This window comes from Sminthopsis crassicaudata, chromosome 3, assembly GCF_048593235.1.
Source record: "Sminthopsis crassicaudata isolate SCR6 chromosome 3, ASM4859323v1, whole genome shotgun sequence".
Taxonomy (NCBI): domain Eukaryota; kingdom Metazoa; phylum Chordata; class Mammalia; order Dasyuromorphia; family Dasyuridae; genus Sminthopsis; species Sminthopsis crassicaudata.
Genome location: NC_133619.1, coordinates 382,842,692 through 382,857,236, shown reverse-complemented (window position 1 = coordinate 382,857,236; position 14,545 = coordinate 382,842,692). Strand labels below are relative to the sequence as shown.

At 33.0% G+C, this 14,545-nt stretch overlaps 1 protein-coding gene across 3 annotated transcripts in view; it reads left to right on the top strand.

Annotated features, from left to right (window-relative positions):
* The window catches only part of LRP1B (LDL receptor related protein 1B), a 2,473,587-nt gene that overhangs the window by 1,216,877 nt on the left and 1,242,165 nt on the right, over positions 1 to 14,545 (top strand). For all 3 annotated transcript variants that reach the window (XM_074301983.1, XM_074301982.1, XM_074301981.1), the window contains one exon: positions 416 to 673. In XM_074301983.1, coding sequence (XP_074158084.1) covers positions 416 to 673 — 258 coding nt within the window. The remainder of the gene's footprint in view (positions 1 to 415; positions 674 to 14,545) is intronic.

The following is a 14,545-nucleotide window of genomic DNA, read 5'->3' as shown; positions in this document are numbered from 1 at the left end:
ATACCCAATCTCAAAAAAATATACGATTGGTCACTAGGGTCAGGGGTTCTGGGCTATGTATTGTAAACAGATTATCCATTAATATTAAATCCATCAACATTAAATCCATCAATATAAATAAAGATTGAAAACATTTGATTTACTGAAAATGGATATCATCTTCATATATAGAAAACATTACTAAGGAAGCAAATGATATCAGTGTTTAGTAGATTATTTTCTACAAAGAAGCAAACTGAAATAGAAAATCAGTGAGAAACAAATAAGTAGTCTAGATGCACTCAATCTGTGTGAGCATTTACTTTAAAGGATGTAATTTCTAAAAACACAGTGTAAACTTTTAATGAAAAGGAAATGATAAACTGCTTCTCTCTTTTTCTTTAATAATCACTTTTCTTTCTCTCTTTTGTTTTAGAACCCAGTGATAGGCCTCCAGTTCTGCTGATCACAAATTATGAAACAATTGAAATATTGTATCTTAATGGAAGCAAAGTGGCAGCCCTGAGTTCAGAGAAAGGAAATGAAATTCATACTTTGGATTTTATTTATAACGAGGATAAAATTTGTTGGATTGAGTCAAGAGAATCTTCAAATCAGTTGAAATGTACCCAGATAACAAAAACTGGACAATTAGCAGATGAATGGATAATCAACATTCTCCAATCTCTACACAGTAAGTGTTTTAATAAATACTGTTTGTCGTCCTTTATGGATTTTTTTTTTTTTTTTTTTTTTTGCAGACCAAAATATTTCCAGATTTCCTTACATAATTGAAAATTGTCAGAGATTTTATTTCTTCCAATATTTTTTTCACTTTCATTTTCTCCCCTTATGTAATTAAACTTTTTGTGGAGACATTTATTGAATTAATGATACTGATTCCTTTCTCAATGCACTACACTCAATGCTGGCTGCATGGGTGTTAGGCCACAAACATGGCATGTGCTAATCAGAATAGAAGAGAGAAAACAGGAAGTCAGCAAAGGCCATAGACTTGTGGATTATGTTCCATCCATTATACTGTCTTATAAAACTCTTTGAAGACAATTAGATTTACAGTGGGATAAATTACAGTAGGCTAATTAACAACATCTAAGATTGTTGCATCTTTCTGAAACTAGAAGAGCTTTTTTTGTAAATCTCAATTCCAAAAGCATTGCAGAATTGTGTTATATGCTGCATATCTCTCTCTTTTGGAATAGGTGAAACAGCACCCAACTTCACATTTTTATAACCTGCAGCTTTTATGGGTAATTACTCATGGATGTGCATGTGTCTATAGCTAAATAGAAAACTTTAAGCTTGATATACATTTTCCAACTACATATATAAAATTATATAGCATAGAAATACATTATTAATTCTTATTTTCAGCTCCATATTCTTTTCCTCTCATCCTATCTTCAACTAATTGGGAAAACAATAAACATGATATCCATTATGCATATGAAGTCACACCAAACATATCATATTCCATTGCATGCATATATACTTATACTTTATACACACACACATATATAGATATATAGATATATATATATATGCACCCCTACATACATACACACATATATATCCATACACACTACATTCATCCATACACATAGAGAAATATGCCTTAAAAAACTATACTTGAGAATTTTCATAGCAAGTCTTTGTTTTATAATTGACTAGTAGGCATTGAAATTCAATGAATATAAAAGTATGTAGAGTGCTAAGAAAGGAAAATTTTCACAATCAAATGGAGGGAGAAAAAAAAGACACAGTTATGATAATATTACATAAAGAAAGTATTCTAGTGAGGAAGGTTTAGAATAAATTTATTTAGAATCAATAATTTTATCTTGTTATGGTTTTTGAGGTATGATCAATGGAAGGGGAGAGTTGATGAAGTTAATGATTCCCATCAAATATAGAGAAATAAAATTATATAGTGTCCAGTGAGTAATTTAAGTGGATTATTAATATACTTGTGGCATTTGTGAGAAAATAGAGGATTGATAGTCTTAAATATATTTGTAAATGAATAGAAAAGAAAGATTTCATCAAAATATAATCAAAAGCTTTGGAGATCCTCTTAACATAGCTCAAATAATTGACAAGTCCTTAAGTGTGACAAAGGGTCAAAAGGTCATGAATTCCCTGGATCTTTAACTATGTTTGCTATTTCAAAGAGGGTATAGATAAAATGTCATAGAAAACAGTAAACAATAGCAGCAGTAGAGAATGCAACTGGAGAGCTCCTTGACTGTGTACAAGTCATAGCCATTTGTCCCAGGAAGATATTGGAGTCCTTGAGCTGATAATATTATCAATTAATTATTCCATACTAACTCAGTCCCATTCATACAAGGTAATTCCTTAGCCAATATCATTGCAGTTAACCCAGTCTTATTCAATGCAAGACAGATGGGCGGCTATTACAGCCAAAAATACTTTCAGGAAAAAGCATCTCAAATCTGTAAACAAACTATTCCCATGTTAATATGCCTCATGACAGAAAAAAAAGCCCTTTCAAAATACATATTCTACTCATGAGCAAAATAAATTTCTTCTAAAATGAGTTATACTGCAAATATATGGTCATATAGCAAATATATTGCCAAATATCAGTGGAAGTATAACAGATTTATATTTCATTTATACAACAGTTATTTTTAAGGTTTCCTAAAGGAAACTTTTTGACTAAATAGTTTGCAAAATGGAACAGTTAATTTATCTCAAAAAGAATGTAATGGATATATTTTTAATTAGAATAAATTATTTCTTGCCAAATCATCTTTAATTGTGTAATTTTCTCAGTCACTTTGGGTAAAAAGTGATTAAATGTGTGGAAATAATTAAAGGCAATGGGGTCACAGATATGTGTGAGGTGGGCTCACTCCCCTGTCATTTCTCATAAAACAAGTATTTTATTGAGTCACAGAAAGAGCTGTATTTTTGTATTATGATGTATACATTCACTATAACAATTTTTGAATTGATGATACAATTTAAATATTCCTTATATCCATAATGACTTAAAATCTCAGTCACACTGCATAAGCAAAAATAATGAGCCAACTGAAGTCTCCTTGAATAATTTCCATTTTATTGTGTTTCAGAGATCCTTCCTTCCTTCCTTCCTTCCTTCCTTCCTTCCTTCCTTCCTTCCTTCCTTCCTTCCTTCCTTCCTTCCTTCCTTCCTTCCTTCCTTCCTTCCTTCCTTCCTTCCTTCCTTCCTTCCTTCCTTCCTTCCTTCCTTCCTTCCTTCCTTCCTTCCTTCCTTCCTTCCTTCCTTCCTTCCTTCCTTTCTTTCTTTCTTTCTTTCTTTCTTTCTTTCTTTCTTTCTTTCTTTCTTTCTTTCTTTCTTTCTTTCTTTCTTTCTTTCTTTCTTTCTTTCTTTCTTTCTTCTTAAAGCAATACATTTTCCAGATATAGTGGTAATGTTGTGTATTACTACTATTTGGGAAGAAGTAAAGGAGATTGGGGATGGTGGATCTTTTAAGCTTGGAAATTCTAAGCTAAAATGGGCCAAGTCCATTAGGATTCTATAGTTAAGTCCTTCTACGAAGTCAATTTGCCTAAAAGAATATTTTATGGAAAACTTACATAGGGCAGGCCTTCACATGATTGTTAGATGAAGTGGTGCAAATATATGCTGAAGAATTTTAATATCAATTGTGATACATGGGAGACAAGGATACAATATCAGGCATGTTTGCTTCAAACAAAGCAATGTGTTGTATGAACAAAGCAGAATTATGCTATCAAAGTAAAGCACAAATTTAGAGACATTTCTTTCCTTAAAGATCATATGTACTATTGGTATTTGATCTACAGTAGACCCTTCCAAGTTCATATTGATATAATCAGTCACATGTTACCTATACCTGGACAAATTACATGTAGATTTTCCTTAACATCATGACGTAATTTTGATCCTTTTAAGAGAACAAAGGACTAAGAACAATTTCATAAAAGAGAGGAGAGCCATCGGGCTACTGGGAGAAAAGAAATGTCCTAAGTTCTTGACATGTCTAGTCAGATATCCAATGGCAATGACTAGTAGGATTAAATCATAGTAGTTATGATTTAGAGTAGGAAAGATAGAAAAATAGGAAAGTACAAGAGAAAAGAAGATAAGAGAGGAGAAAATAAGAGGACAGGGGAGAAATTGAAAGGAGAAAAGGAAGGAGAAAATTAAAATTCTATTTTATTATAACTTAATTATTAAGTTATTAAAATTAAAAATGTCAGCATATTATATACCATGGATCTTATAGATAAAAAAAAATTATTTTTAAATTTACTACTTGTTTGAGTAAAAGCAAGCAGAATACATTTTAAAGGACCTATACAGCTAGTGTGCTAAGAGTATGATGCAGGGTGAGACTGCTTTTCCAGAATAACATCTCTGACAAAAGACAAGACATTCTTTGTAAAGAGATAAAAGCAAGTTTATGTGTGCAGTTCCTGGCTTTCATTTTCTATTTTAAAGTTGATTAAAATTTTACCCTACCATTTATCTACTAGGTGACTAAAATATACAAAAACATTTTTTAAAATACATATTTTGATGAAAAACAACCTTGATAGAGTCAGATTTCAGTTAAGAAGTTAGAGTCACACTTATTTTTAACAATTAATTTGTTTGTGAAAATATTTCTTGGCTAGAGCATGTGCTCAGATATTATCTGCAAATTAAGAAAAAAAATTCATTACACATTTTTTGTCAACTTCTCTTTTTCTCACCATTACCCCAACAAAGGTCAGGTAAAAGAAAAGTATTTATTAAAGTAACTTGAAGTTCAGTAGACTCTTTGGCTTGATGACAAAAGAACAGTTTATACTCAATACTCTCCCTAGGCCAAGTGGTATCAAGGTTATTCTGTTTGTCATATAAAGGTAGGTATAATCTATCCTTGTAGACTTTCTTTACATTATCATCATATGCATTCTCTAGGGAAAGAAAACTGATCCAAGGGTACAAAGACAGAAAATGGAGTGCTGCATGAAAGAAAAACAAATACATCAGTGTAGCTGGATCATAGATTAAAAAGAAGTATAGAACTAAAGTGTAAAAAGAATGAAAAGTTAGAAAGAGATTGATCATATTATGAAAAGTTTTAAATGCTAAATGGTAGACTCTATATTTGACCTTTAAAGTAATAGAGAGTCATTGAATTTTATTAAATATGGAGGTGCCATGGTCAGATAAAATGGAGAATTAATGATATATTCCTAGATGTTTATTATCTCAAAATGAAACAAAATAAAACTTGTGACAACAAATTTTATTATGCAGAATGATGACAATGAAATAATGTAGCAAAAAACTTATAAAAATCAACCTTTACAGGAAAACTTATCCCTATACATTTTCATCTACAAAAAAAGAGAGAAACAAATAAACAAAAAATAATTCTTCAAAAAAACTCCAAGAAGTAAAAACAAACAACACACATACACATACATACACAAACCCCTACACACAAATAAATGTAAAACCTGAAAATTAAAGAAGTTAAATGGAAAATAAAAGCATACAACTTTTTATTTAATAGATTATTAAGGAGTTTTTGTTCTTAGAGAAATCTAATAAAACAGAAAATCATTAACTACTGTAAATTTAGAAAAGAGAAGAAAGATAAACCTGAAAAAAATAAAAATAAAAAATGTTAATCCAAATTTGTTGACTAAATAAAAGAAATTATTAAAAATAATTATGCCTAATTATATAACTACAAAATTAAAAACATAAATTGATGAATATTCCAAAATGAAAAGCCTTCTCTTTGTTAAAAAACAAAACAAAACTCTAATATAAAAATTGAATAGACTATGAAATAAAATAATCTAAGCCTACTGGAATGCAATCAAAATTTAAGTAAAATTATCTTTAAAAAATCAGTGAATTATTGCCAAAGAATTTTCTGCATATTTTGACATAAACATGATTTTATTGTTATGTTCCTTTATGTTTATAGTTTTCTTAATGTTGGGCTATCCTTGTATTTTTGGCACAGTCATTAATGCACCTATTATATATCAGGCACTGTGCTAAGCACTGGGAATAAAAGAAGAATATTATTACATTCTTTAATATATTGCTATAACATATTTTCTGTTATTTTGTTTAATATTTTATAGTAATCTTAATTGTATGGTAGTATATAATGATTTTCTTTCTTGGCTTTATTTCTTTTTAGGAGATTGATAAGGTGTCTTTCATTTTTATTGTGAAAAATTATATAATAGAATACTTATTATTTTTAATTGTATTGATATATGCATTTTTATATTGCCTAAATTTCCCATGCATCTTTCTCCTTCCTCACTCACAAAGTTATTCTATATAACAACAATGTCAGGGATTCTATTTTTTTCCTTTTATTCCTATTTTATTCCTATTTATTTATGTATTCCTTATTTATTTATTTATTTATTTATTTTTGAGGCTGGTTCTCCCTACCTCACTATACCAACAAGTCCAACCCCATACCTGACAGTCAGTGAAACTTTGACCTTAACTATAACTGATCTAGGATAGTTCACATTTCTTTAAGCAGCCTAGTGGATTCTCTAGTGGATTTTGCAAAACTGAATTCTGATATCTTCACCCCACTTTACCCTCTGGAAAGTAAGCAACTATTTCAAAAATGATCTAGACGGATGCACTTTTTTCAATGGTCTTCCTTCTTATTCTCTCTGCAACATTTTATAATTGACTATTCCCTTCTCCTCGATACTTTCTTCTCTGATTCTTAAGTTTTTACATTACAATAAAATTTATCTAATACAACACAATAAAAATACAACAAAAATGCAATATATGTACATATATATATATATATATATATATATATATATATATATATATATATATATATATATATATATATATATATATATATATATAATACACACAGAAAAACATCCATATGTAAGTCTATATCTATCATTCCACTGATGGTTATTCTTGTATTAATAGGAGCTAGGTGAAGGAAGACTGCATTATTTTACCATTCCTACTCTAATTAAGTAGCTTCTTGAATACATCAAGTGTTTTTGTTTTCTCCTTCTCTCCCTTCCTCCTTTTCTTCTTCCTCCTCTTTATTTTTCTTCTTCTCTCTCTTTCTTCCGCTGTCTGTCTGTCCATTTGTCTCTGTCTCTATCTCTTTCTGTCTCTCTCTTTCTGCCCCTAATTAGCCTCTTTCAGCAAACTAAAAAGACAATCATCTTATCAATCTTATCAATGATTGAAAAGTCAATCATTTTATCAATATAAAAGGACTCCTTCATGAAGCTTCTCTAATTCTAGTTCATTTGCTTCCATTAGGGTTGGGAATTGATTTCAACATGATTCCAACTGTATTACCTGTAAGGTTTTAATCAAGCTAAATTTAAGGTATTGATAAAACATTTCCTACAAAAGTTTTTTTTTTTTTTTTTTTTTTTTTTTTTTTTTTAAGATAATTTAATTAAAAGGAAAGAGAAAAATAATCTAATAATACAAAAGAATGGAAGTCAAGGAAAGATTTTTTTTTTTTACATTTTTTTTTATTATATATATATATATATATTTTATAATATTATCCCTTGTATTCATTTTTCCAATTTACCCCCCCTCCCTCTATTCCCTCCCCCCGACGACAGGCAATACCATACATTCTACATGTGTTACAATATAGTCTAGGTACAATACATGTGTGCGAATATCATTTTCTTGTTGCACAATAAACATTAGAATCCAAAGGTACATGCAACCTGGGCAGACAGATATTAGTGCTAACAATTTTCATTCCCCTCCCAGTGTTTCTTCTCTGGGTGCAGCTACCCCTGTCCATCATTGATCAACTGGAAGTGAGTTGGATCTTCTTTATGTTGAAGATTTCCACTTCCATCAGAATACATCCCCATACAGTATTGTTGTTGAAGTGTACAGTGATCTTCTGGTTCTGCTCATTTCACTCAGCATCAGTTGATTTAAGTCTCTCCAGGCCTCTCTATATTCCTCCTGCTGGTCATTTCTTACCGAGCAATAATATTCCATAACCTTCATATACCACAATTTACCCAACCATTCTCCAACTGATGGACATCCATTCATCCTCCAGTTTCTAGCTACAACAAAAAGAGCTGCCACAAACATTTTGGCACATATGTGTCTCTTTCCGCTCTTTAGTATTTCTTTGGGATATAATCCCAGTAGTAGCGCTGCTGGGTCAAAGGGTATGCACAGTTTGATAACTTTTTGGGCATAATTCCAGATTGCTCTCCAGAATGGCTGGATTCTTTCACAACTCCACCAGCAATGTATTAGTGTCCCAATTTCCCCATATCCCCTCCAACATTTGTCATTATTTGTTCCTGTCATCTTAGCCAATCTAACAGGTGTGTAGTGGTATCTCAGAGTGGTCTTAATTTGCATTTCTCTGATCAGTAGTGATTTGGAACACTCTTTCATGTGAGTGGATATAGTTTCAATTTCTTCCTCTGAGAATTGTCTGTTCATATCCTTTGACCATTTATCAATTGGAGAATGGTTCGGTTTCTTATAAATTATGGTCAGTTCTCTATATATTTTGGAAATGAGACCTTTGTCAGAACCTTTGTTTTTAAAAATATTTTCCCAATTTGTTACTTCCCTTCTAATCTTGTTTGCATTAGTATTATTTGTACAGAAACTTTTTAGTTTGATGTAATCAAAATCTTCTATTTTGTGATCAATAATGATCTCTAGTTCTCCTCTGGTCATAAATTCCTTCCTCCTCCACAAGTCTGAGAGGTAGATTATCCTCTGTTCCTCTAATCTATTTATTATCTCCCTCTTTATGCCTAAATCATGGACCCATTTTGATCTTATCTTGGTATATGGTGTTAAGTGTGGATCCATATCTAATTTCTGCCATACTAATTTCCAGTTTTCCCAACAGTTTTTTCCGAATAATGAATTTTTATCCCTAATGTTGGAATCTTTGGGTTTGTCAAAGATTAGATTGCTATAGATGTACCCTTTTTTGTCCTTTGTATCTAATCTGTTCCACTGATCGACTGGTCTATTTCGTAGCCAATACCAAATGGTTTTGGTGACTGCTGCTATATAATATAGCTTTAGATCAGGTACACTTAGACCACCTTCCTCTGAGTTTTTTTTCATTAGTTCCCTTGCAATTCTTGACCTTTTATTCTTCCATATGAATTTTGTTGTTATTTTTTCTAGGTCATTAAAATAGTTTCTTGGGAGTCTGATTGGTATAGCACTAAATAAATAGATTAGTTTGGGGAGTATTGTCATCTTTATTATATTCGCTCGGCCTATCCAAGAGCACTGAATGTCTTTCCAATTATTTAAATCTGATTTTATTTTTGTGGCAAGTGTTTTGTAATTTTTCTCATATAATTCCTGACTTTTCTTTGGTAGATGGATTCCCAAATATTTTATACTCTCAACATTTGTTTGGAATGGAATTTCTCTTTGTATCTCTTGCTGTTGCATTTTGTTAGTGATATATAAAAATGCCGAGGATTTATGTGGATTTATTTTGTATCCTGCCACTTTGCTGAAATTTTGAATTATTTCTAGTAGCTTTTTAGCAGAGTCTTTGGGGTTCTCTAAGTATACCATCATGTCATCTGCAAAAAGTGATAGTTTAATTTCCTCATTTCCTACTCTAATTCCTTGAATCTCTTTCTCGGCTCTTATTGCCGAGGCTAGCGTTTCTAGTACTATATTGAATAGTAATGGTGATAGTGGGCAACCTTGTTTCACTCCTGATCTTACTGGGAAAGGTTGCAGTTTATTTCTATTGCATATTATGCTTACTGACGGTCTTAAATATATACTCCTGATTATTCTAAGGAATAATCCATTTATTCCTATACTCTCAAGAGTTTTTAGTAGGAATGGATGTTGGATTTTGTCAAATGCTTTTTCTGCATCTATTGAGATGATCATATGGTTCTTATTAATTTGATTATTAATATGGTCAATTATATTAATAGTTTTCCTAATATTAAACCAGCCCTGCATTCCTGGAATAAATCCTACTTGATCATAGTGTATTATCTTGGAGATGATTTTCTGAAGTCTTTTTGCTAATATCTTATTTAAGATTTTAGCATCAATATTCATTAAGGAGATTGGTCTATAATTTTCTTTCTCAGTTTTCGATCTACCAGGTTTAGGTATCAGTACCATGTCTGTGTCATAAAAGGAGTTTGGTAGGACTCCTTCATCCCCTATTTTTTCAAATAATTTATATAACATTGGGGCTAATTGTTCTTTAAATGTTTGATAGAATTCACATGTGAATCCATCTGGCCCTGGGGATTTTTTCCTGGGGAGTTGATTAATAGCTTGTTCTATTTCTTTTTCTGAAATGGGACTATTTAAGCAATTTATCTCCTCCTCTGTTAATCTAGGGAGCCTATATTTTTGGAGAAAGTCATCCATTTCACTTAAGTTATCAAATTTATTGGCATAAAGTTGGGCAAAGTAACTCCTTATTATTTCTCTAATTTCCTCTTCATTGGTGGAAAGATCCCCCTTTTCATTTGTAAGACTATCAATTTGATTTTCCTCTTTCTTTTTTTTGATCAAATTTACCAAAGGTTTATCTATTTTATTGGCTTTTTCATAAAACCAACTCTTGGTTTTATTTATTAATTCAATAGTTTTTTTACTTTCAATTTTATTGATTTCTCCTTTTAATTTTTGTATTTCGAGTTTAATTTTTGGTTGGGGGTTTATAATTTGGTCTTTTTCTAGCCTTTTAAGTTGTAAGCCCAATTCGTTAATCTTCTCTTTCTCAATTTTCTTCAAATAAGCCTCTAAAGATATAAAATTTCCCCTTATTACTGCTTTAGCTGCATCCCAAAGATTTTGATATGATGTCTCATCATTATCATTATCTTGGGTGAAATTGTTAATTATTTCTATAATTTGCTCTTTCACCCAGTCATTCTTTAAGATGAGATTATTCAGTTTCCAATTACTTTTTGGTCTATTTACCCCTAACTTTTTACTGAATGTAGCTTTTATTGCATTGTGATCTGAGAAGAAGGCATTTATTATTTCTGCCTTCCTACATTTAATTTTGAGATCTTTATGTCCTAATATATGGTCAATTTTTGTATAGGATCCATGAACTGCTGAGAAGAAAGTATATTCCTTCCTATTGCCATTCAGTTTTCTCCAAAGGTCTATCATACCTAGTTTTTCTAATGTTCTATTTACTTTTTTAATTTCTTTCTTGTTTGTTTTGTGGTTTGATTTGTCTGAATCTGAGAGTGCAAGGTTGAGATCTCCCACTATTATAGTTTTACTGTCTATTTCTTCTTGCAGTTCTCTTAACTTTTCCTTTAGAAAGTTAGATGCTATACCACTTGGTGCATATATGTTTAGTATTGATATGGCTTCATTATTTATGCTACCTTTCAGCAGGATATAGTTTCCTTCCTTATCTTTTTTAACGAGATCTACTTCTGCTTTTGCTTGATCTGAGATAAGGATAGCTACCCCTGCTTTTTTGGCTTTACCTGAAGCATAATAGGCTCTGTTCCAACCTTTTACCTTTACTCTGTATGTATCTCCCTGCTTTAAGTGTGTTTCCTGTAGACAACATATTGTAGGGTTCTGCTTTTTGATCCAATCTGCTATCCGTCTCCGTTTGATGGGATCGTTCATCCCATTTACATTTACAGTTAAAATTACTAATTCTATGTTTCCTGCCATCGTATTATCCCCAGATTATACTTTTTTCCCTTGACCCCCCTGATCCCCCTCCCCGATATTTAATTTACAGACCCCCCTTGTGACGCGCAACCCTCCCTCTTTTTTTTTTTTTTTAAGGATCCCTCCCCCCTCCCTCCAAGTCCCTTCACTTATTCTCCTTTTCCTTTCCCCTTTTCCTCTCCCCCCTTTTAATGAGGTGAGAGAAAATTCTCTGAAAAACAAACATGTTAATTATTTACTCTTTGAGCCTCTTCTGATGAGAGTAAGATTCACACAATGATTCTCCCCCTCACTAAGTTCCCTCAGATATGGTGTATTTTCTATGTCTCTTCCTGGGATGTAGTTTCCCTCTTTTTATCACTCCTTCCCCTTTTTCTGAACCGACCTCCTTCCCTTTACCACACCCCCCTTTTTTTCTTTTATATCAGTAAAATCAAATTATCCTTGAGTATTTTTTATATACCCACAACAGAGTTACAGTTCTCAAGGGTTCTGTGTACCTTTTTCTGTTTCTCTTCAGTCTTGTGGATGTAGATCAAATTTTTTGTTTAAGTCTGGTTTTTTTCTTAGAAACATATAGAATTCCTCTGTTTCATTGAATGACCATCTTCTTCCATGGAAAAAGATGCTAAACTTAGCTGGGTAGTTCATTCTTGGTTGCAGTCCTTGATCTTTTGCCTTTCGGAATATCAGGTTCCAGGCCCTTCTATCTTTTAATGTGGAGGCAGCCAGATCTTGCGTGACCCTTATTGTGGCACCTTGGTATTTAAATTGTTTTTTTCTAGCTGCTTGCAGGATTTTCTCCTTTGTGTGGTAATTCTGCAGCTTAGCCACTATATTCCGTGGTGTTCTTTTTTTAGGGTCTATTTCAGAAGGAGTTCGATGAATTCTTTCCACATCTACTTTCCCTTCTGTTTCTATTATCTCTGGACAGTTCTCTTTGATAATTTCCTGTAAAATAGAATCTAGGCTCTTTTTTTGGTCATAGTTTTCTGGAAGTCCAATAATCCGCAGATTATCTCTCCTAGATCTATTTTCCAGGTCTATAGATTTTCCCAGTAAGTATTTGACGTTGTTCTCCAGCTTCTCATTTTTTTTGTTTTGTTTGACTGATTCTTGGGTTCTCTGTGAATCATTCATTTCTATTTGTTCCATCCTGACTTTTAAGGAGTTATTTTCTTCTTTCACAGTTTTTAGTTCTTTTTGTAAACGCCCAATTTCGTTTTTAAATGAATTATTTTGCTCTATTGAGTTTTTTTCCATTTCCCTAATTTTTTTTTTTGAGAATTATTTTCTTTTTCCAATTCAGAAATTCTATTTTCTTGAGACTTTTTTATCTTTTCCAATTCAGAAATCCTACTTTCCTGTGTTTTTTTAACCTTTTCTAATTCACTAATTTTGTTTCCCTGCATCTCCTGTGAATTCTTTATTTTTTCCAACTCCAATTTCAGGACGTTGTTATTCTCTATCATAACTTCCCTTTCCTTTCCCCATTTTTCTTCGATCTCCCTCAATTTTTTAAGAGCTTCTTCTAGGAGAGAGTTATGTGATGGGGGGCAGGAATCGTTCCCCTTTAGGTTGTTGTCTGCTGTTTCTCTGCTGTCAACTTCCTCGGGGTTGGATACCCGCTCTTTCTCTGTATAGAAGGAATCTATGGTTTTTCTAGCTTTTTTGCTCATACTTAAAAAAATCTTTTGGGGTCTGTCTCTGGGGTAGGAAATTATTTACTTCTTTACCAGCTTCCTCCCAGACCGGATGGATGCAGTGGCTCCTGAGCCTGAGCTAAGAGAGAGCTCTGGGAGAGAGTTCCCCACCCCCTCCCTGGAAGTGCCTCAGAGGTGGTTAGCACTACTGTGCTTCGAGGGCGTAGAATAGTGAAGACAGCACGAAGCCCAGCCTATGTGTCCGGGTGAGGAGTGGATGTCTGCAGCAGGTGACGTGAGAAGCCCCTGTGCTCAAACTGGAAGTGTCTGCCAGAAACCGAGGTCCCTAGTTCAAAGGTTCCGCTTCTCTGGGACTTCCTGGAGCTGAGTTCCACTCCCTCCAGCTAAGCTAGGCAGTGTGTGTTGCCTTGGGCCGTATCCACCCACTTGTCAATCTCTTAACTATTCTCAGGTGGTAGCTGAGGCCACACCCCCTGGTGCCGAGTCTGTTGAGTCACCCCCAGGGTCCGGGGAAAATCTAATCTGAGTTTTAAAATATTTTGGCTTTCTCTTCTGAACTGCTAAATAATTAGCAGAGAAGAGCTAACAGCCTGTGCCAGATTCCTTTACCTCAGTGGCTTCTCTGATCCCAGAGCCCTTCCCAGCGCAATGGGCGCAGTGTGCCCCTACCCCACCGTCTGTGCTGGTCTTTCTTATTCCTCCCCTGAGAACTGACCTTTCCTGTTGAAACTCCAGATTCTCTTCAGCTGGTAAGTCGTGCTTCCAGTCCTTGTGGTATCTATCAGTCCTGAGCTAATTTTGAGACTTAATTTATCTAATTGGTTGTGAGGGAGTGAGGACGTTCAGTGAGTTGTGTGTTTCTTCTCCGCCATCTTGGCTCCGCCCCCCAAGGAAAGATTTTTTAAGGCAAATGTTTAATTTAGGTGAGAAGGAAACTGCATATGTAGTTTGAGTGAAAAGAGTAAGAGAATTGATAGAGCTATATAGTAAAGGAAATAGGAGAACCAAAAGCATAAGTGACAGAATTGTCCTAATAAAAGGAAGAAAAATTTATATTTTGAATCAGGGGCTGGAGATGAGATTTGGTGAAATTTGCCAAAAAACAAAACAAAACAAAAACAAAAACAAAAAAAAACACACCACAACCACTACCACCACCAACAAA